Genomic DNA, 21941 nt, shown 5'->3' with positions numbered 1-21941 from the left:
AGGAGATAATGGTAGAGCCAGTGACGGGACAGACGCCTGTCTCTGTTTAACACGTTTATCCAGTTAGGGAGTCTGCTGTGCCTTTGCCGCTCAGCTCTTGTGTGAGTGCGGCAGTGGCGGCATGGCTGGGTTAGAGGCGACAGAAAAACGTGGCATGTCCCTACTGGGTTGAAAGAGCAGGCTGAGAGGAACTGGGTTTTACTATGTGTGTGAGCAGGTTTCCTCCTCTGTCCCTGGCTGTGGCTTCCCGGGGAAGGGCGCAGACCGGGCACTGGGGTGTTATTTCACGAGCTGGGGAGGCTCTGTGCATCTTGGGTTTGTGGTCTGGCCACAGCGGGGCCACGCGGGGCAGAAGGAGGGATCCTGCCAGCACTGGGGTGCACAGGCTACTATGGGTCAGGGGATGAACAGCTCGCCCCGCCAGCACATCCCTTCTCACACTTGTGGGGCACCTACAAGTAGGCAAAACCGATGGCAAGGACGGCCACGGCTCCAACCAGCTTGAAGAGGAGGGGCATGCTGGGAGCCGACAGGTGCTCCTCCACATGCCGCGTCTGCAGGGGCTTGATGATGCGCTGCCGCTGGGTGAGGATGGCGTCCCTGGCACCGGCCCACTTGCCCGGGCCCCGCAGGCGGTACTGGTATGGCGTGCAGGGCCCGAAGGCAACCTCCAGCGCCAGCTTGGGGTCGCTGAGGAAGAGGGTGAGCAGGTTGGGCTTGACCCCCACCTGGCAGGCGAGCTCGTCCATGTAGGGGATGTAATCCACCTGGATGGTGTGCCGCTGGCTCTTCACGTACCTGTGGGCAGGGTGGGTGAGCAGGTGCTGGTGGCAGAGCCAGCAGATGCCTCGCACACCAGCAAGGTGGTACTGGATGGACCACCATTGGGAAGGATCAGTAGGGTGGGGTTAGAGCAGCTGAGCACGTCCCTGCCGTTTGTTGGCAAGGCCAAGTGTGCCTGGACACAGCCCAGCGTAGGACAGATACCCACCATCACCTGTACCCAAAACAGCCCCCTCCCTGTTCCCAGGGGGATCTTACTGTTTTGCCATCGCTTCTCTCTTCTGCTTGATGTCCGCCTCCATGTAGCACTGTGGGGGAAGCTTGTTCAACCCTAGGGAGGATAAGCCACAGCATGGGAGTGCTGGCAACAGTGGCTGGGATGTAATTTGGCCACGCCATTGGCTACTGCCAGGATGGCACAGCCAGCTGCTGCCTCCCAGGCATGGCTGGGCACCATTTACCCCGGCTCCAGGAGTGCATGCTTGGGCTACAGCCACAGGGCAGGTTTGTCTCGCTTACCCCTGAAGATGCGAGTGGCCCAGCGACACTGGAGCTCAGAGATGGGCATGATGGCACCCAGAGGCTGGATGAGGCCAATGAAAGCCAGCGTCGGCTTCTCCAGATCAGGGGGGAACATGAATTTGTATAGCGGGATCTGGTTCTCCACCACGTTCACGCAGCCTTCGAGGAAGGGGAAAGAGAAGCTGTATCCTGTGGCGAAGATCACAACGTCAATGTCTTCCCTGGTGCCGTCTTCAAAGATGGCAGATGTCTCTGTGAACTCCTGGATGTTTGGCTTCACCAGCACCCTTCCCGAAATGATGCGGTTGGGCAGGTCATCGTTGATGGTCGGGTGTTGGTCAAAGACCCTGAAAGTACAAGGAACCATCAGGGTGCTGGGGTGGGTGTCTCTGCTCTGAGTCCTGCTCCAGCCATGGCTCCCTGCTGTGGGGATGTGGTTCCCCAGGGATGCTCATTTCCAGTGGGGCTGTTCCCTCAGGGGTGCTTGGCAGCTGCCACCGCACTGCACCAAGGTTCCCTGGAAGGGGCTGTGGTGGCTCCCTGGAGCATTGCCTGGGCACTACACAGCTATTAACCAGGTTTCTAGGGCTGCTGCCCTGGCCCCAGCCTGGGCACAGGGAGGATGGGAATGGCTGAGCAGTGCTGGACATGCGAGAGGCAGAGGGTCCTTCCTGGGCAGGGGGAGCATTTGCTGGCACCTGTGCTTTGGCTTCAGGCCGTAGTGTGAGTGGTTGAACCTGGCATTCAGCTGCTTCTCCACAAAGTTGCTAACCATGGAATGGCTCAGCAGTTTCTTCCGGAACGCGTTGATGCGGGTGATGGCAACGGTGTCGATGGGATAGCCCTGATCTCCAACGCGGTTGAAGATCCACGCTCCACGGCGGGTGCTGAGGAAGACCTGGGCAAGGAAGTAAGCGTTGCCTGCTGAAGGCTTTGCTGGTCCTGAGGGGCTGGCTGGGGGAGACACGTCCCTGCCCCAGGGTAGGTCCTCTTCCTGCTGCCCAAGCACTCAGCAAAGGCCAGAAGGGCAGAGATAGCTGGTGGTCAGCACCTAGCAGGGGCAGGAGGTAGGGAGCAGCCCAGGAGCAGCCCCAGTGCAGGGCTCAGAGATGGAAATCAGGGTATCCATACAGGATCGAGTCTCAACTGACAGAGGCTGGGCTAGTGGGTGCCAGCATTGCCAACTGCAGTGAGTGCCGGGACGGAGCAGTGGCTGTGCCAGCACCTTGGTCCCGGTGTCCTTGTGGAGCCGGCAGTGTCCCACGGGGCGCTGCCCTGGCCAGCGGGACCCCACTCCTGCTGCTCACCTGCTTGGCTGTTTGGCTGACCTCCACAGCCAGGTCTGCCCCTGAATTCCCGATCCCGATGACAACGACCCTCTTGTCTGTGAAATCCTGAGTGTCCTTGTAGTCTCGGCTATGGAGGTAGCGGCCCTTGAACTTGTTGATTCCTGTGGGCAGGGAGGAGGGATGCTTGGCTTCCTGGCACTGGGCTGGAGGGTCACCTCCTGAAGTACTGAGTTGGGACTGTCCCTGGCCCAGCCAGACCCTTCCTGGGGAGCATGGGAGCTCTCCTTGAGCTGACTCAAGGCAGGGAAATGCTGAGGCTGGGAGGAAGAACAGGTAGGGAGAACAGGGACTGCCACAGCCGAGCTTTCTGGGGTCTCTCCTCATGCGTGGGTGCTGGGCAGTACCTGGGAAGGTGTTCAGCGGGAGGTGTGCCTCGGTGTGGTGCCCAGTGCACACCAGCACAGCATCAAAGACGGCCGCCTCCTGCTTCCCCTCGCTCTCCGTCACCACCTCCCACTGGCCCGTGGCAGCAAAGTCGGGACGCTTGGACACGCGCACACGCTGGTCTGGGTGGAGGAGAAGCAGGCGTCAGGCACCCTGTGCCTTGGCCCTGCTGCGCCGCTTAGCCCGGACCCTGGTGGCTCTCACCCTGAATCGGATGTGGCGGAGCAGGTCAAAGTGCTGCGCATACATGCGAAAGTACTCCATGATCTTGGAGTTGTGCATGTAGTTGGGGAAGTCTTCGGGGATTGGGAAGTCGCTGAAGCACATCATCTCCTTGGAGGTGTTGATGATGACAGAGCGGTAGATGCTGGCGCGGCCCTCCTCAGGGCACTCCTGCAGGAGCAGGGCATGGCTCTGTGTGGTCCGGTAGGCCACGATGCGGAGGGATGGCTGGGGCCGATGTGGTGGCTCTTTATGTGGAGCCCCTGCCCTCAGCTCGCCTTCAGGACCCCGCCACGGCAGGCTGCATGCCGCCCCAGCAGCAGCCACTGATCCCTGGCTGCTGTGGTTCTGACCCCCAGCAGGACATGTGGCCAACAGGGTTTACCTCAAACCTCCAGAGCCCTCCGATGTCCCCGCTCCTCTCGAAGCAGACAGGCTCCAGCGCCTCCTGCAGGCAGGCTTTGATGGCGCACAGCCCGCTGCTGCCCCCTCCAATGATGGCCACCCTCTTCGCCATGCTGCCCTCCACCTCTGTTCTCTGCCTGGGGACAGTGCCGGAGAACAGGGCTGAGGGGCGCGGGGTGCAGCTGTGCACAGTTTGGTCCTGTGCTCCAAAGTGGTCCCAAGCTGAGGGGCAGCCCCCAGAGGTTTGTCTGGGACTGTGAGAGTGCAGCTATCCCCCCACCTCCAGCAGGGAGCTGGTCAGTGCTGGGGTTTTTCACCACTGCAGTGTTTATCTCCAGACACCTGGGAGAAGTGCTAGCTGGTGTTATGGAGCCTTGAAAACCCTCCCCTCATGGTAAGTCCAAGCAATGGAGGCATGCCGGAGTGCCGCGCCCTCCCGCGGGGACCCATGGCTCCCACCCCGGTGGACACAGCCCCTGCACCTGCACTTTGCCCTCTCCCTTCCCCAGGGCAGATACTTATGGTGCCACCCCGGCACCTGCTGAGTGCCGGCACCCACCGATAGCCCCTCCACTGACCTGCAGCTGTGGGTTCGGCAGCCCAGGGAAGGCCAGTGGCAGGCAGGGAGTCAGTGAGGGTCTCTGCTCAGTTGTCCCAAACTGAGACGCCAGACGCTGGCCTGGTTTTATGGTGCACGTCGGTGGTGACTGGGGCCTCCCACTTGGTCACTCCTCCCACACTGGGGAGAGGAAGCCCGCACCCGGTTGGCTCCGGATGCCTGCTTGGCTTTTCCGGCAGCGTCCCTTGCCAGAGGTTCGGAGGTGAGGGGTAAGTAGCCGTCCCAGGCACCTTTCCAGGAAGTGCTGTGCAGAGACACTGCAGGGACATGGGGTTGCAGGACAGGCAGAGATGCAGCCAGACCCCATCGTGTGAATGACAAGTAAACAAATGCTGCTCTGTACTTTTAAGTCTGTGATTATCAAGATGTCCTGTCCGTGCTGCTGCTGTTGGGCAGGCTGGCACGGCGCAGGGCTTACCTCGAAGAGCCAAAGCCCCCTGATGCCTCTGCTCCTCTCAAAGCAGGTGGGTTCCAGCCCCCCATCCAGGCAGCATTTCAGGGCGCACAGGCCAGAGGCACCGGCACCACCGATGGCTACTTTCTGGGCAGCCATGTCCTGCAGGACTATGGTGGTGGCAGGGATGCTGGGGAGTCCTGTCCCTGGGCAAAACACACTTGGGGGTGTGTGGAGCCTGGCGAGTCACAGAGGGGGTGCACGGTGCCGCTTGGTTGTGGTTGGCTGTCCCGGTGCTTCCCCAGCCTGACTGAGATCAGCTGGGCTGTCGCAAGATGTGTTTCTTCCAGTTATGATCTACAGGTTCGCCCCGCTGCCATGCCACACCTCCTGCCTGCGCCTCCTCCCGCAAAGGGCTCATTAGGATCTGTAAGCGGCTTAACAATGCCGACGCTGCTGCGGGACTTCCTGGGCTCAGGGCTGAGAAGTGGCCATGCTGCAGACTTGGCAGATCATGGCATGGAAAACAAAAGCTTGTGGATGCTGAGTGCACTGATGGCCAGCAGCCGTGCAGCCCTGGCATGTGGTGGCCAGGAACCCCATCACCGCTCTGTGCCCCCAACCCACCCAATGGTGGAGCCGCACTCAGGAGATGAGGGTGGCACTGAGCTTTGCCACTGTGACTACCCTGAGTGAGGCTGTTTTGCCTCATATTTGCATGCGTGAAGCCTGTGCTGTTATGGGGTGTTGGCATGAGGCTGATCTGAAACCCATGTGAGTCCCATGGGCACACAGGGGATCATGGTGGTGCCAGTGACGGGACAGGCGCCTGTATCTGTTTAACACGTTTATCCAGTTAGGGAGTCTGCTGTGCCTTTGCCACTCAGCTCTTGTGTGAGTGCGGCAGTGGCGGCATGGCTGGGTTAGAGGTGGCAGAAAAACGTGGCATGTCCCTACTGGGTTGAAAGAGCAGGCTGCGAGGGACTGGGTTTTACTATGTGCGTGAGCAGGTTTCCTCCTCTGTCCCTGGCTGTGGCTTCCCGGGGAAAGGCGCAGACCGGGCACTGGGGTGTTATTTCATGAGCTGGGGAGGCTCTGTGCATCTTGGGTTTGTGGTCTGGCCACAGCGGGGCCATGCGGGGCAGAAGGAGGGATCCTGCCAGCACTGGGGTGCACAGGCTACTATGGGTCAGGGGATGAACAGCTCACCCCCCAGCACATCCCTTCTCACACTTGTGGGGCACCTACAAGTAGGCAAAACCGATGGCAAGGACGGCCACGGCTCCAACCAGCTTGAAGAGGAGGGGCATGCTGGGAGCTGACAGGTGCTCCTCCACATGCCGCGTCTGCAGGGGCTTGATGATGCGCTGCCGCTGGGTGAGGATGGCGTCCCTGGCACCGGCCCACTTGCCCGGGCCCCGCAGGCGGTACTGGTATGGCGTGCAGGGCCCGAAGGCAACCTCCAGCGCCAGCTTGGGGTCGCTGAGGAAGAGGGTGAGCAGGTTGGGCTTGACCCCCACCTGGCAGGCGAGCTCGTCCATGTAGGGGATGTAATCCACCTGGATGGTGTGCCGCTGGCTCTTCACGTACCTGTGGGCAGGGAGAGCAGGCAGGTTTGGCAGGTGGGCACATGGGTGACAGTGGCAGGGCCGATGCCTGCCCCGGTTCCTTACCGCTTGGCCATTCTCTCCTTGGTCTGCATGACATCAGCCAGCATGTCAGTGGAGGGCGGCAGGTCCTGCAGCCCTGGGGAAGAGGAGGCTGTAGCTGGGAGGAAGGGCTGTGCTCCTATCACAGTCTGGCTGGCTCTGCAGCCCAGCCTGGCCTTTGCTTGCACATGGAAACCTCTGAGGCTTCAGGGACATGCTACCACGTCAGGAGCAAAGTAGGAGGCATAGGCGAAGAAAGTAACAGCAGAAAAGGAAAGGGAGAAGGGGGTTTGCAGGCAATGGGACCTGTTAGTGGCTCCCACAAGAGAAGATGAGTGTTAGGCCCGTTGCGACATGCAAGGCTGGTTTTTGTCCCCATGAAGAAGCAAAATGAAGATAAAAAGGTGAGTGGGGGAAAGCAGTGTGTGAAGGGATGCCACCAGCTGAACAACTCAGCCTTGCCATGTCTGGGGGAGCGCATCTGCATTCCCTCAAGCTGCCTTGCTTACCCTTGAAGACGCGGGTGGCCCAGCGACACTGGAGCTCAGAGATGGGCATGATGGCACCCAGGGGCTGGATGAGGCCAATGAAAGCCAGCGTCGGCTTCTCCAGATCAGGGGGGAACATGAATTTTTATAGCGGGATCTGGTTCTCCACCACGTTCACGCAGCCTTCGAGGAAGGGGAAAGAGAAAGTGTAGCCTGTGGCAAAGACCACAGCATCAATGTCTTCCCTGGTGCCGTCTTCAAAGATGGCAGACGTCTCTGTGAACTCCTGGATGTTTGGCTTCACCAGTACCCTTCCCGAAATGATGCGGTTGGGCAGGTCGTCGTTGATGGTCGGGTGTTGGTCAAGGAACCTGGAAGGCAGACCTTGCGTGTGCCCGGGCAGTGGGACAGGCAGCAGGATGGACAGCATGGGGCAGGCAGCTGGACTGCTGCCAGGGCACTCACCGGTGCTGGGGCCGCAGGCCATAGAGCTCATGGTCGAAGCGGGCATTCAGCTTCCTCTCCAGGAGAAAACTGATGGCTTTTTGAGGCAGCAGACTTTGGAAGAGCTGTGTGAAGCGGCTGAGATAGGAAAAGTCAAAGGGATACCCACCATCTGCTACCCGGTGCAGCACCCAGGTCCCACGCTTGGTGCTGAGGAAGACCTGGAAGGAAGCAGAGGAGAGGTGGTGATGTGGCAGCATCCTCAGGACCGGGTTGGGGTCTCGCCATGTTCCTTGAACAGGGATGCCAGCACAGCTGCTGGGACCACAACAGCCACCCCCATCGAGAGGGGATGGGTGCTTGTGGCCAGGTGCTGGAGAGAGAGGATCCTGCAGGGATGGTGGGGGGTTGCTCGGTCCTGGTGGCTCTCCCGGCACACCTGCTCAGTTGCCTGGCTCAGCTCCACCGCGATGTCGATGCCTGAATTCCCACTGCCAACCACGACTACCCGCTTCCCTGAGAAGGACTGTGGGCTCTTGTAGTCCCGGCTGTGCAGGTACCAGCCCTCAAACTTTTCCAGCCCTGGAAGAGAGAGAGAAGCCGTGCTAGGCAGGGATGTGAGGTAGGGGGTGGCTGTCCCCCTGCTCAGACTGGTCGTGTGTTTTGAGAACAGGTTGGGCCAGAGTGACCAACAGCAGCAGTGTGGCCCTGGAATGATGCCCAGAGAGGTGGTGGCATCTCCAGCCTGGGAGACGCTCAGTGTGGCCCTGAGCATCCTGCTCTGGCTTTGGGGCTGGCCTGGGCTTGCAGCAGGGCTTGGACTGGAGACCTCCATGCTCCCATCCCAGAATCCTCCTGCAGTTCCTGCCTGGTGCTAGGTGTTGGGGCAGAGGAGCAGCCGGGATCTGTGCCATCCTGCCAGATGGCACACCATCCACCCGGTGACGGTGTGCTCCAGCCTGTTCCCCAGCCAAAGAGGGTCTCCACGGCTGAAAGCCATCCGGGCATTTTTGCCTGGCACCAAGAGTAAAGACCAGCGCCAGCACCAAGCTCTCAAGCCTTGCCACAGAGCTGGAGGGCCCAGCGGGTGCATGGCCAGCAGCTCGGGGAGCCAGTCGCTGGCGGGAGAGGTGAGCTGGCAGAAGTGACACTTGCCAGCAGGACATGTTGGTCAGGTGCTGATGGCACAGCATGAGCCACCTAGGACAGACCGCCAAGATGGGTGGGATAGCAGCACGCTCGTGCAAGCCCGCCTGGTGTGTTACCCTGTGGAAGCATTTTGGCAGTAGCCAGGGTTGAGTGGGGACTAAGCTGGAGAGGAGGGTGGTCCCAGGGGTGTCAAGGACCAAGTGAGCAGTCCGTGGGCAGTACCTGGGAAGGTGTTCAGCGGGAGGTGTGCCTCGGTGTGGTGCCCAGTGCATACCAGCACAGCATCAAAGACGGCCGCCTCCTGCTTCCCCTCGCTCTCCGTCACCACCTCCCACTGGCCCGTGGCAGCGAAGTCGGGACGCTTCGACACACGGCACATGCTGGTCTGGGTGCAGGGGGAGCAGGCGTCAGGCACCTTGTGCCCCGGCCCTGCTGTGCCGCTCACCCTGGACCCTGGTGGCTCTCACCCTGAATCGGATGTGGTGGAGCAGGTCAAAGTGCTGCGCATACATGCGAAAGTACTCCATGATCATGTAGTTGGGGAAGTCTTCGGGGATTGGGAAGTTGCTGAAGCACATCATCTCCTTGGAGGTGTTGATGATGACAGAGCGGTAGATGCTGGCGCGGCCCTCCTCAGGGTGCTTCTGCAGGAGCGGGGCACAGCTCAGCACTGGTCAGGGACCCCAGGGCTGCCTGCCTGGTGCCTCACTGTGCCTGTGGGTGCAGGGTTAAGCCACGGGTGATTGCACCTGTCCCTGCACCCAGCACTCTCCTATAGATGTGACTGCCCACCCCACAAAAGACGGAAGAGGACTCTGTATTGGTGAGGGCGATCAGTGTAACAGTGGAGTTACCATTCATCAAGACAGCGGTGGGGTCTTGTGCCTCAGTTTCCCTGCTCCCACCGCTGTCTCTGTGAGGTAGGCGTTCCCAAAGCTGTCCATGGTGTCATTGCCCCAGTTGCCACATCAGGTGTCACCAGTTCCTGAGCCAAATCTGTCACTTCCAGTAAAGCGACCACTCCTGCTTGCTGAGTCTCTGCCCAGCAGCTGGGTGTTGCTGCCCTGGCTCTGCTCTCCCAGGCCCGTTTCTGAACCACCATGGGCAGAACCAGTGGACTGTAACTGGGCCACCCCAAACCCTGTGCTGGCTTGGTGTGGTGTCCCCCCCCCGGCTATCCCACTGTGTATCAGGACATTGTGGAAGGCTTGTCTTCTTCGTGGGTTCTCAGGGGAAAAGTCAACAAACAGCCTCATTAGGTGGGGGCAGAAATGAGCTCTGGTGCTTCCCCTGATGAAGGGAGAGCCAAGGCATAGAGGAGGAAGCGCTCGGTGCTTCTGAATGGGTGAGTGCCACAGAAGTAGGGAGAGGAACAAGTGGGACTTCCAGACAAGGCCTGGGCAGGACAGGGACCGGGATAGACAGTGGGGTCAGATGGGACAAGGATGGGTAGGGAAGGACTGGAGGAGACAAAGAACAAACCAGCAGGGGAAGGGATGGATGAGACTGGAAAGAAAGGGTCTGTCCTGCTGCTGGTGGGAAGGAGACAGGTCCCATGTAGCCAGGACACCAGCATCCTGCTACCACAGCAGTCCTGTCTTTCGTGTGGTTTTCCTGGGAAACCGGACAGCCACACATATGCAAAGCAGGGGAAAGGTGCTTTGTTAGCTGCCAATGATAAATCCCAATGCTTTCCGCGCTGCTGCTGTGGGGCAGGCTCACACGGCGCAGGGCTTACCTCAAAGCGCCAGAGCCCCCCGATGAATCTGCTCCTCTCAAAGCAGGTTGGTTCCAGCCCCTCATCCAGGCAGCACTTCAGGGCGCACAGGCCAGAGGCACCGGCACCAACGATGGCTACTTTCTGGGCAGCCATGTCCTGCAGGACTGTGGTGGTGGCAGGGATGCTGGGGCGTCCTGTCCCTGGGCAAAACACACTTGGGGGTGTGTGGAGCCTGGCGAGTCACAGAGGGGGTGCACGGTGTCGCTTGGTTGCGGTTGGCTGTCCCAGTGCTTCCCCAGCCTGACTGAGATCAGCTGGGCTGTCGCAAGATGTGTTTCTTCCAGTTATGATCTACAGGTTTCGCCCCGCTGCCATGCCACACCTCCTGCCTGCGCCTCCTCCCGCAAAGGGCTCATTAGGATCTGTAAGCGCTTAACAATGCCAACGCTGCTGCGGGACTTCCTGGGCTCAGGGCTGAGAAGTGGCCATGCTGCAGACTTGGCAGGTCATGGCATGGAAAACAAAGCTTGTGGATGCTGAGTGCACTGATGGCCAGCAGCCGTGCAGCCCTGGCATGTGATGGCCAGGAACCTCTGTCACCACTCTGTGTTCCCAAGCCACCCAATGGTGGGGCTGCACTCAGGAGATGAGGGTGGCACTGAGCTGTGCCACTGTGACTATTGTGGCGGGACACGCCCTGAGTGAGGCTATTTTGCTGTGGATACACGCATGTGCACACGTGTGAATGTGTGCAGCCTGTGCTGCCCTAGGATGTTGTCATGATGCTGATCCCAAACCCGTGTGAGACCCATGGGAATGCAGGAGATAATGGTAGAGCCAGTGACGGGACAGACGCCTGTCTCTGTTTAACACGTTTATCCAGTTAGGGAGTCTGCTGTGCCTTTGCCGCTCAGCTCTTGTGTGAGTGCGGCAGTGGCGGCATGGCTGGGTTAGAGGCGACAGAAAAACGTGGCATGTCCCTACTGGGTTGAAAGAGCAGGCTGAGAGGAACTGGGTTTTACTATGTGTGTGAGCAGGTTTCCTCCTCTGTCCCTGGCTGTGGCTTCCCGGGGAAGGGCGCAGACCGGGCACTGGGGGTGTTATTTCACGAGCTGGGGAGGCTCTGTGCATCTTGGGTTTGTGGTCTGGCCACAGCGGGGCCACGCGGGGCAGAAGGAGGGATCCTGCCAGCACTGGGGGTGCACAGGCTACTATGGGTCAGGGGATGAACAGCTCGCCCCGCCAGCACATCCCTTCTCACACTTGTGGGGCACCTACAAGTAGGCAAAACCGATGGCAAGGACGGCCACGGCTCCAACCAGCTTGAGAGGAGGGGCATGCTGGGAGCCGACAGGTGGCTCCTCCACATGCCGCGTCTGCAGGGGCTTGATGATGCGCTGCCGCTGGGTGAGGATGGCGTCCCTGGCACCGGCCCACTTGCCCGGGCCCCGCAGGCGGTACTGGTATGGCGTGCAGGGGCCCGAAGGCAACCTCCAGCGCCAGCTTGGGGTCGCTGAGGAAGAGGGTGAGCAGGTTGGGCTTGACCCCCACCTGGCAGGCGAGCTCGTCCATGTAGGGGATGTAATCCACCTGGATGGTGTGCCGCTGGCTCTTCACGTACCTGTGGGCAGGGTGGGTGAGCAGGTGCTGGTGGCAGAGCCAGCAGATGCCTCGCACACCAGCAAGGTTGGTACTGGATGGACCACCATTGGGAAGGATCAGTAGGGTGGGGTTAGAGCAGCTGAGCACGTCCCTGCCGTTTGTTGGCAAGGCCAAGTGTGCCTGGACACAGCCCAGCGTAGGACAGATACCCACCATCACCTGTACCCAAAACAGCCCCCTCCCTGTTCCCAGGGGGATCTTACTGTTTTGCCATCGCTTCTCTCTTCTGCTTGATGTCCGCCTCCATGTAGCCACTGTGGGGGAAGCTTGTTCAACCCTAGGGAGGATAAGCCACAGCATGGGAGTGCTGGCAAACAGTGGCTGGGATGTAATTTGGCCACGCCATTGGCTACTGCCAGGATGGCACAGCCAGCTGCTGCCTCCCAGGCATGGCTGGGCACCATTTACCCCGGCTCCAGGAGTGCATGCTTGGGCTACAGCCACAGGGCAGGTTTGTCTCGCTTACCCCTGAAGATGCGAGTGGCCCAGCGACACTGGAGCTCAGAGATGGGCATGATGGCACCCAGAGGCTGGATGAGGCCAATGAAAGCCAGCGTCGGCTTCTCCAGATCAGGGGGAACATGAATTTGTATAGCGGGATCTGGTTCTCCACCACGTTCACGCAGCCTTCGAGGAAGGGGAAAGAGAAGCTGTATCCTGTGGCGAAGATCACAACGTCAATGTCTTCCCTGGTGCCGTCTTCAAAGATGGCAGATGTCTCTGTGAACTCCTGGATGTTTGGCTTCACCAGCACCCTTCCCGAAATGATGCGGTTGGGCAGGTCATCGTTGATGGTCGGGTGTTGGTCAAAGACCCTGAAAGTACAAGGAACCATCAGGGTGCTGGGGTGGGTGTCTCTGCTCTGAGTCCTGCTCCAGCCATGGCTCCCTGCTGTGGGGATGTGGTTCCCCAGGGATGCTCATTTCCAGTGGGGCTGTTCCCTCAGGGGTGCTTGGCAGCTGCCACCGCACTGCACCAAGGTTCCCTGGAAGGGGCTGTGGTGGCTCCCTGGAGCATTGCCTGGGCACTACACAGCTATTAACCAGGTTTCTAGGGCTGCTGCCCTGGCCCCAGCCTGGGCACAGGGAGGATGGGAATGGCTGAGCAGTGCTGGACATGCGAGAGGCAGAGGGTCCTTCCTGGGCAGGGGGAGCATTTTGCTGGCACCTGTGCTTTGGCTTCAGGCCGTAGTGTGAGTGGTTGAACCTGGCATTCAGCTGCTTCTCCACAAAGTTGCTAACCATGGAATGGCTCAGCAGTTTCTTCCGGAACGCGTTGATGCGGGTGATGGCAACGGTGTCGATGGGATAGCCCTGATCTCCAACGCGGTTGAAGATCCACGCTCCACGGCGGGTGCTGAGGAAGACCTGGGCAAGGAAGTAAGCGTTGCCTGCTGAAGGCTTTGCTGGTCCTGAGGGGCTGGCTGGGGGAGACACGTCCCTGCCCCAGGGTAGGTCCTCTTCCTGCTGCCCAAGCACTCAGCAAAGGCCAGAAGGGCAGAGATAGCTGGTGGTCAGCACCTAGCAGGGGCAGGAGGTAGGGAGCAGCCCAGGAGCAGCCCCAGTGCAGGGCTCAGAGATGGAAATCAGGGTATCCATACAGGATCGAGTCTCAACTGACAGAGGCTGGGCTAGTGGGTGCCAGCATTGCCAACTGCAGTGAGTGCCGGGACGGAGCAGTGGCTGTGCCAGCACCTTGGTCCCGGTGTCCTTGTGGAGCCGGCAGTGTCCCACGGGGCGCTGCCCTGGCCAGCGGGACCCCACTCCTGCTGCTCACCTGCTTGGCTGTTTGGCTGACCTCCACAGCCAGGTCTGCCCCTGAATTCCCGATCCCGATGACAACGACCCTCTTGTCTGTGAAATCCTGAGTGTCCTTGTAGTCTCGGCTATGGAGGTAGCGGCCCTTGAACTTGTTGATTCCTGTGGGCAGGGAGGAGGGATGCTTGGCTTCCTGGCACTGGGCTGGAGGGTCACCCTCCTGAAGTACTGAGTTGGGACTGTCCCTGGCCCAGCCAGACCCTTCCTGGGGAGCATGGGAGCTCTCCTTGAGCTGACTCAAGGCAGGGAAATGCTGAGGCTGGGAGGAAGAACAGGTAGGGAGAACAGGGACTGCCACAGCCGAGCTTTCTGGGGTCTCTCCTCATGCGTGGGTGCTGGGCAGTACCTGGGAAGGTGTTCAGCGGGAGGTGTGCCTCGGTGTGGTGCCCAGTGCACACCAGCACAGCATCAAAGACGGCCGCCTCCTGCTTCCCCTCGCTCTCCGTCACCACCTCCCACTGGCCCGTGGCAGCAAAGTCGGGACGCTTGGACACGCGGCACACGCTGGTCTGGGTGGAGGAGAAGCAGGCGTCAGGCACCCTGTGCCTTGGCCCTGCTGCGCCGCTTAGCCCGGACCCTGGTGGCTCTCACCCTGAATCGGATGTGGCGGAGCAGGTCAAAGTGCTGCGCATACATGCGAAAGTACTCCATGATCTTGGAGTTGTGCATGTAGTTGGGGAAGTCTTCGGGGATTGGGAAGTCGCTGAAGCACATCATCTCCTTGGAGGTGTTGATGATGACAGAGCGGTAGATGCTGGCGCGGCCCTCCTCAGGGCACTCCTGCAGGAGCAGGGCATGGCTCTGTGTGGTCCGGTAGGCCACGATGCGGAGGGATGGCTGGGGCCGATGTGGTGGCTCTTTATGTGGAGCCCCTGCCCTCAGCTCGCCTTCAGGACCCCGCCACGGCAGGCTGCATGCCGCCCCAGCAGCAGCCACTGATCCCTGGCTGCTGTGGTTCTGACCCCCAGCAGGACATGTGGCCAACAGGGTTTACCTCAAACCTCCAGAGCCCTCCGATGTCCCCGCTCCTCTCGAAGCAGACAGGCTCCAGCGCCTCCTGCAGGCAGGCTTTGATGGCGCACAGCCCGCTGCTGCCCCCTCCAATGATGGCCACCCTCTTCGCCATGCTGCCCTCCACCTCTGTTCTCTGCCTGGGGACAGTGCCGGAGAACAGGGCTGAGGGGCGCGGGGTGCAGCTGTGCACAGTTTGGTCCTGTGCTCCAAAGTGGTCCCAAGCTGAGGGGCAGCCCCCAGAGGTTTGTCTGGGACTGTGAGAGTGCAGCTATCCCCCCACCTCCAGCAGGGAGCTGGTCAGTGCTGGGGTTTTTCACCACTGCAGTGTTTATCTCCAGACACCTGGGAGAAGTGCTAGCTGGTGTTATGGAGCCTTGAAAACCCTCCCCTCATGGTAAGTCCAAGCAATGGAGGCATGCCGGAGTGCCGCGCCCTCCCGCGGGGACCCATGGCTCCCACCCCGGTGGACACAGCCCCTGCACCTGCACTTTGCCCTCTCCCTTCCCCAGGGCAGATACTTATGGTGCCACCCCGGCACCTGCTGAGTGCCGGCACCCACCGATAGCCCCTCCACTGACCTGCAGCTGTGGGTTCGGCAGCCCAGGAAGGCCAGTGGCAGGCAGGGAGTCAGTGAGGGTCTCTGCTCAGTTGTCCCAAACTGAGACGCCAGACGCTGGCCTGGTTTTATGGTGCACGTCGGTGGTGACTGGGGCCTCCCACTTGGTCACTCCTCCCACACTGGGGAGAGGAAGCCCGCACCCGGTTGGCTCCGGATGCCTGCTTGGCTTTTCCGGCAGCGTCCCTTGCCAGAGGTTCGGAGGTGAGGGGTAAGTAGCCGTCCCAGGCACCTTTCCAGGAAGTGCTGTGCAGAGACACTGCAGGGACATGGGGTTGCAGGACAGGCAGAGATGCAGCCAGACCCCATCGTGTGAATGACAAGTAAACAAATGCTGCTCTGTACTTTTAAGTCTGTGATTATCAAGATGTCCTGTCCGTGCTGCTGCTGTTGGGCAGGCTGGCACGGCGCAGGGCTTACCTCGAAGAGCCAAAGCCCCCTGATGCCTCTGCTCCTCTCAAAGCAGGTGGGTTCCAGCCCCCCATCCAGGCAGCATTTCAGGGCGCACAGGCCAGAGGCACCGGCACCACCGATGGCTACTTTCTGGGCAGCCATGTCCTGCAGGACTATGGTGGTGGCAGGGATGCTGGGGAGTCCTGTCCCTGGGCAAAACACACTTGGGGTGTGTGGAGCCTGGCGAGTCACAGAGGGGGTGCACGGTGCCGCTTGGTTGTGGTTGGCTGTCCCGGTGCTTCCCCAGCCTGACTGAGATCAGCTGGGCTGTCGCAAGATGTGTTTCTTCCAGTTATGATCTACAGGTTCGCCCCGCTGCCATGCCACACCTCCTGCCTGCGCCTCCTCCCGCAAAGGGCTCATTAGGATCTGTAAGCGCTTAACAATGCCGACGCTGCTGCGGGACTTCCTGGGCTCAGGGCTGAGAAGTGGCCATGCTGCAGACTTGGCAGATCATGGCATGGAAAACAAAAGCTTGTGGATGCTGAGTGCACTGATGGCCAGCAGCCGTGCAGCCCTGGCATGTGGTGGCCAGGAACCCCATCACCGCTCTGTGCCCCCAACCCACCCAATGGTGGAGCCGCACTCAGGAGATGAGGGTGGCACTGAGCTTTGCCACTGTGACTACCCTGAGTGAGGCTGTTTTGCCTCATATTTGCATGCGTGAAGCCTGTGCTGTTATGGGGTGTTGGCATGAGGCTGATCTGAAACCCATGTGAGTCCCATGGGCACACAGGGGATCATGGTGGTGCCAGTGACGGGACAGGCGCCTGTATCTGTTTAACACGTTTATCCAGTTAGGGAGTCTGCTGTGCCTTTGCCACTCAGCTCTTGTGTGAGTGCGGCAGTGGCGGCATGGCTGGGTTAGAGGTGGCAGAAAAACGTGGCATGTCCCTACTGGGTTGAAAGAGCAGGCTGCGAGGGACTGGGTTTTACTATGTGCGTGAGCAGGTTTCCTCCTCTGTCCCTGGCTGTGGCTTCCCGGGGAAAGGCGCAGACCGGGCACTGGGGTGTTATTTCATGAGCTGGGGAGGCTCTGTGCATCTTGGGTTTGTGGTCTGGCCACAGCGGGGCCATGCGGGGCAGAAGGAGGGATCCTGCCAGCACTGGGGTGCACAGGCTACTATGGGTCAGGGGATGAACAGCTCACCCCCCCAGCACATCCCTTCTCACACTTGTGGGGCACCTACAAGTAGGCAAAACCGATGGCAAGGACGGCCACGGCTCCAACCAGCTTGAAGAGGAGGGGCATGCTGGGAGCTGACAGGTGCTCCTCCACATGCCGCGTCTGCAGGGGCTTGATGATGCGCTGCCGCTGGGTGAGGATGGCGTCCCTGGCACCGGCCCACTTGCCCGGGCCCCGCAGGCGGTACTGGTATGGCGTGCAGGGCCCGAAGGCAACCTCCAGCGCCAGCTTGGGGTCGCTGAGGAAGAGGGTGAGCAGGTTGGGCTTGACCCCCACCTGGCAGGCGAGCTCGTCCATGTAGGGGATGTAATCCACCTGGATGGTGTGCCGCTGGCTCTTCACGTACCTGTGGGCAGGGAGAGCAGGCAGGTTTGGCAGGTGGGCACATGGGTGACAGTGGCAGGGCCGATGCCTGCCCCGGTTCCTTACCGCTTGGCCATTCTCTCCTTGGTCTGCATGACATCAGCCAGCATGTCAGTGGAGGGCGGCAGGTCCTGCAGCCCTGGGGAAGAGGAGGCTGTAGCTGGGAGGAAGGGCTGTGCTCCTATCACAGTCTGGCTGGCTCTGCAGCCCAGCCTGGCCTTTGCTTGCACATGGAAACCTCTGAGGCTTCAGGGACATGCTACCACGTCAGGAGCAAAGTAGGAGGCATAGGCGAAGAAAGTAACAGCAGAAAAGGAAAGGGAGAAGGGGGTTTGCAGGCAATGGGACCTGTTAGTGGCTCCCACAAGAGAAGATGAGTGTTAGGCCCGTTGCGACATGCAAGGCTGGTTTTTGTCCCCATGAAGAAGCAAAATGAAGATAAAAAGGTGAGTGGGGGAAAGCAGTGTGTGAAGGGATGCCACCAGCTGAACAACTCAGCCTTGCCATGTCTGGGGGAGCGCATCTGCATTCCCTCAAGCTGCCTTGCTTACCCTTGAAGACGCGGGTGGCCCAGCGACACTGGAGCTCAGAGATGGGCATGATGGCACCCAGGGGCTGGATGAGGCCAATGAAAGCCAGCGTCGGCTTCTCCAGATCAGGGGGGAACATGAATTTTTATAGCGGGATCTGGTTCTCCACCACGTTCACGCAGCCTTCGAGGAAGGGGAAAGAGAAAGTGTAGCCTGTGGCAAAGACCACAGCATCAATGTCTTCCCTGGTGCCGTCTTCAAAGATGGCAGACGTCTCTGTGAACTCCTGGATGTTTGGCTTCACCAGTACCCTTCCCGAAATGATGCGGTTGGGCAGGTCGTCGTTGATGGTCGGGTGTTGGTCAAGGAACCTGGAAGGCAGACCTTGCGTGTGCCCGGGCAGTGGGACAGGCAGCAGGATGGACAGCATGGGGCAGGCAGCTGGACTGCTGCCAGGGCACTCACCGGTGCTGGGGCCGCAGGCCATAGAGCTCATGGTCGAAGCGGGCATTCAGCTTCCTCTCCAGGAGAAAACTGATGGCTTTTTGAGGCAGCAGACTTTGGAAGAGCTGTGTGAAGCGGCTGAGATAGGAAAAGTCAAAGGGATACCCACCATCTGCTACCCGGTGCAGCACCCAGGTCCCACGCTTGGTGCTGAGGAAGACCTGGAAGGAAGCAGAGGAGAGGTGGTGATGTGGCAGCATCCTCAGGACCGGGTTGGGGTCTCGCCATGTTCCTTGAACAGGGATGCCAGCACAGCTGCTGGGACCACAACAGCCACCCCCATCGAGAGGGGATGGGTGCTTGTGGCCAGGTGCTGGAGAGAGAGGATCCTGCAGGGGATGGTGGGGGGTTGCTCGGTCCTGGTGGCTCTCCCGGCACACCTGCTCAGTTGCCTGGCTCAGCTCCACCGCGATGTCGATGCCTGAATTCCCACTGCCAACCACGACTACCCGCTTCCCTGAGAAGGACTGTGGGCTCTTGTAGTCCCGGCTGTGCAGGTACCAGCCCTCAAACTTTTCCAGCCCTGGAAGAGAGAGAGAAGCCGTGCTAGGCAGGGATGTGAGGTAGGGGGTGGCTGTCCCCCTGCTCAGACTGGTCGTGTGTTTTGAGAACAGGTTGGGGCCAGAGTGACCAACAGCAGCAGTGTGGCCCTGGAATGATGCCCAGAGAGGTGGTGGCATCTCCAGCCTGGGAGACGCTCAGTGTGGCCCTGAGCATCCTGCTCTGGCTTTGGGGCTGGCCTGGCTTGCAGCAGGGCTTGGACTGGAGACCTCCATGCTCCCATCCCAGAATCCTCCTGCAGTTCCTGCCTGGTGCTAGGTGTTGGGGCAGAGGAGCAGCCGGGATCTGTGCCATCCTGCCAGATGGCACACCATCCACCCGGTGACGGTGTGCTCCAGCCTGTTCCCCAGCCAAAGAGGGTCTCCACGGCTGAAAGCCATCCGGGCATTTTTGCCTGGCACCAAGAGTAAAAGACCAGCGCCAGCACCAAGCTCTCAAGCCTTGCCACAGAGCTGGAGGGCCCAGCGGGTGCATGGCCAGCAGCTCGGGGAGCCAGTCGCTGGCGGGAGAGGTGAGCTGGCAGAAGTGACACTTGCCAGCAGGACATGTTGGTCAGGTGCTGATGGCACAGCATGAGCCACCTAGGACAGACCGCCAAGATGGGTGGGATAGCAGCACGCTCGTGCAAGCCCGCCTGGTGTGTTACCCTGTGGAAGCATTTTGGCAGTAGCCAGGGTTGAGTGGGGACTAAGCTGGAGAGGAGGGTGGTCCCAGGGGTGTCAAGGACCAAGTGAGCAGTCCGTGGGGCAGTACCTGGGAAGGTGTTCAGCGGGAGGTGTGCCTCGGTGTGGTGCCCAGTGCATACCAGCACAGCATCAAAGACGGCCGCCTCCTGCTTCCCCTCGCTCTCCGTCACCACCTCCCACTGGCCCGTGGCAGCGAAGTCGGGACGCTTCGACACACGGCACATGCTGGTCTGGGTGCAGGGGGAGCAGGCGTCAGGCACCTTGTGCCCCGGCCCTGCTGTGCCGCTCACCCTGGACCCTGGTGGCTCTCACCCTGAATCGGATGTGGTGGAGCAGGTCAAAGTGCTGCGCATACATGCGAAAGTACTCCATGATCATGTAGTTGGGGAAGTCTTCGGGGATTGGGAAGTTGCTGAAGCACATCATCTCCTTGGAGGTGTTGATGATGACAGAGCGGTAGATGCTGGCGCGGCCCTCCTCAGGGTGCTTCTGCAGGAGCGGGGCACAGCTCAGCACTGGTCAGGGACCCCAGGGCTGCCTGCCTGGTGCCTCACTGTGCCTGTGGGTGCAGGGTTAAGCCACGGGTGATTGCACCTGTCCCTGCACCCAGCACTCTCCTATAGATGTGACTGCCCACCCCACAAAAGACGGAAGAGGACTCTGTATTGGTGAGGGCGATCAGTGGTAACAGTGGAGTTACCATTCATCAAGACAGCGGTGGGGTCTTGTGCCTCAGTTTCCCTGCTCCCACCGCTGTCTCTGATGAGGTAGGGCGTTCCCAAAGCTGTCCATGGTGTCATTGCCCCAGTTGCCACATCAGGTGTCACCAGTTCCTGAGCCAAATCTGTCACTTCCAGTAAAGCGACCACTCCTGCTTGCTGAGTCTCTGCCCCAGCAGCTGGGTGTTGCTGCCCTGGCTCTGCTCTCCCAGGCCCGTTTCTGAACCACCATGGGCAGAACCAGTGGACTGTAACTGGGCCACCCCAAACCCTGTGCTGGCTTGGTGTGGTGTCCCCCCCCCGGCTATCCCACTGTGTATCAGGACATTGTGGAAGGCTTGTCTTCTTCGTGGGTTCTCAGGGGAAAAGTCAACAAACAGCCTCATTAGGTGGGGGCAGAAATGAGCTCTGGTGCTTCCCCTGATGAAGGGAGAGCCAAGGCATAGAGGAGGAAGCGCTCGGTGCTTCTGAATGGGTGAGTGCCACAGAAGTAGGGAGAGGAACAAGTGGGACTTCCAGACAAGGCCTGGGCAGGACAGGGACCGGGATAGACAGTGGGGTCAGATGGGACAAGGATGGGTAGGGAAGGACTGGAGGAGACAAAGAACAAACCAGCAGGGGAAGGGATGGATGAGACTGGAAAGAAAGGGTCTGTCCTGCTGCTGGTGGGAAGGAGACAGGTCCCATGTAGCCAGGACACCAGCATCCTGCTACCACAGCAGTCTGTCTTTCGTGTGGTTTTCCTGGGAAACCGGACAGCCACACATATGCAAAGCAGGGGAAAGGTGCTTTGTTAGCTGCCAATGATAAATCCCAATGCTTTCCGCGCTGCTGCTGTGGGGCAGGCTCACACGGCGCAGGGCTTACCTCAAAGCGCCAGAGCCCCCCGATGAATCTGCTCCTCTCAAAGCAGGTTGGTTCCAGCCCCTCATCCAGGCAGCACTTCAGGGCGCACAGGCCAGAGGCACCGGCACCAACGATGGCTACTTTCTGGGCAGCCATGTCCTGCAGGACTGTGGTGGTGGCAGGGATGCTGGGGCGTCCTGTCCCTGGGCAAAACACACTTGGGGGTGTGTGGAGCCTGGCGAGTCACAGAGGGGGTGCACGGTGTCGCTTGGTTGCGGTTGGCTGTCCCAGTGCTTCCCCAGCCTGACTGAGATCAGCTGGGCTGTCGCAAGATGTGTTTCTTCCAGTTATGATCTACAGGTTCGCCCCGCTGCCATGCCACACCTCCTGCCTGCGCCTCCTCCCGCAAAGGGCTCATTAGGATCTGTAAGCGCTTAACAATGCCAACGCTGCTGCGGGACTTCCTGGGCTCAGGGCTGAGAAGTGGCCATGCTGCAGACTTGGCAGGTCATGGCATGGAAAACAAAAGCTTGTGGATGCTGAGTGCACTGATGGCCAGCAGCCGTGCAGCCCTGGCATGTGATGGCCAGGAACCTCTGTCACCACTCTGTGTTCCCAAGCCACCCAATGGTGGGGCTGCACTCAGGAGATGAGGGTGGCACTGAGCTGTGCCACTGTGACTATTGTGGCGGGACACGCCCTGAGTGAGGCTATTTTGCTGTGGATACACGCATGTGCACACGTGTGAATGTGTGCAGCCTGTGCTGCCCTAGGATGTTGTCATGATGCTGATCCCAAACCCGTGTGAGACCCATGGGAATGCAGGAGATAATGGTAGAGCCAGTGACGGGACAGA

At 60.1% G+C, this 21941-nt stretch overlaps 1 protein-coding gene and 3 pseudogenes across 1 annotated transcript; all 4 read right to left on the bottom strand.

Moving 5' to 3' along the window:
• Positions 1 to 41: 41 nt before the first annotated feature.
• Positions 42 to 3799, bottom strand: LOC115612299 (dimethylaniline monooxygenase [N-oxide-forming] 5-like). The gene is made up of 8 exons (XM_030496431.1): positions 3646 to 3799; positions 3237 to 3431; positions 2999 to 3155; positions 2613 to 2755; positions 2004 to 2203; positions 1303 to 1652; positions 1042 to 1114; positions 42 to 798 (listed from the first exon to the last, which is right to left on the bottom strand). Exons 1-8 carry the CDS (start codon positions 3775 to 3777, stop codon positions 453 to 455), a joined length of 1596 nt encoding a protein of 531 aa, XP_030352291.1. The 5' UTR covers positions 3778 to 3799; the 3' UTR covers positions 42 to 452.
• A 1713-nt stretch (positions 3800 to 5512) lies between these two features.
• Positions 5513 to 10473, bottom strand: LOC115612301 (annotated as a pseudogene).
• Positions 10474 to 10989: 516 nt separating this feature from the next.
• LOC115612296 lies at positions 10990 to 15227 on the bottom strand (annotated as a pseudogene).
• Positions 15228 to 16465: 1238 nt separating this feature from the next.
• LOC115612303 lies at positions 16466 to 21842 on the bottom strand (annotated as a pseudogene).
• Between the last annotated feature and the right edge of the window lie 99 nt (positions 21843 to 21941).

This window comes from Strigops habroptila, chromosome 8, assembly GCF_004027225.2.
Source record: "Strigops habroptila isolate Jane chromosome 8, bStrHab1.2.pri, whole genome shotgun sequence".
NCBI lineage: Eukaryota > Metazoa > Chordata > Aves > Psittaciformes > Psittacidae > Strigops > Strigops habroptila.
Note: the sequence above shows the minus strand (reverse complement) of the source record. Positions and strands in the feature narration are given on the sequence as shown.

Bases quoted from the DNA above. Each gene is read 5' to 3' on its own strand.
- LOC115612299 (XM_030496431.1), bottom strand. From the start codon at position 3,777: ATGGCGAAGAGGGTGGCCATCATTGGAGGGGGCAGCAGCGGGCTGTGC. The intron at 1,653-2,003 runs GTGCCAGCAAAT...TTGTACTTTCAG, and splicing joins GGCCTGAAGCCAAAGCACAG to GGTCTTTGACCAACACCCGA. The intron at 799-1,041 runs GTAAGATCCCCC...CCCTGCCCACAG, and splicing joins AGAGAAGCGATGGCAAAACA to GTACGTGAAGAGCCAGCGGC.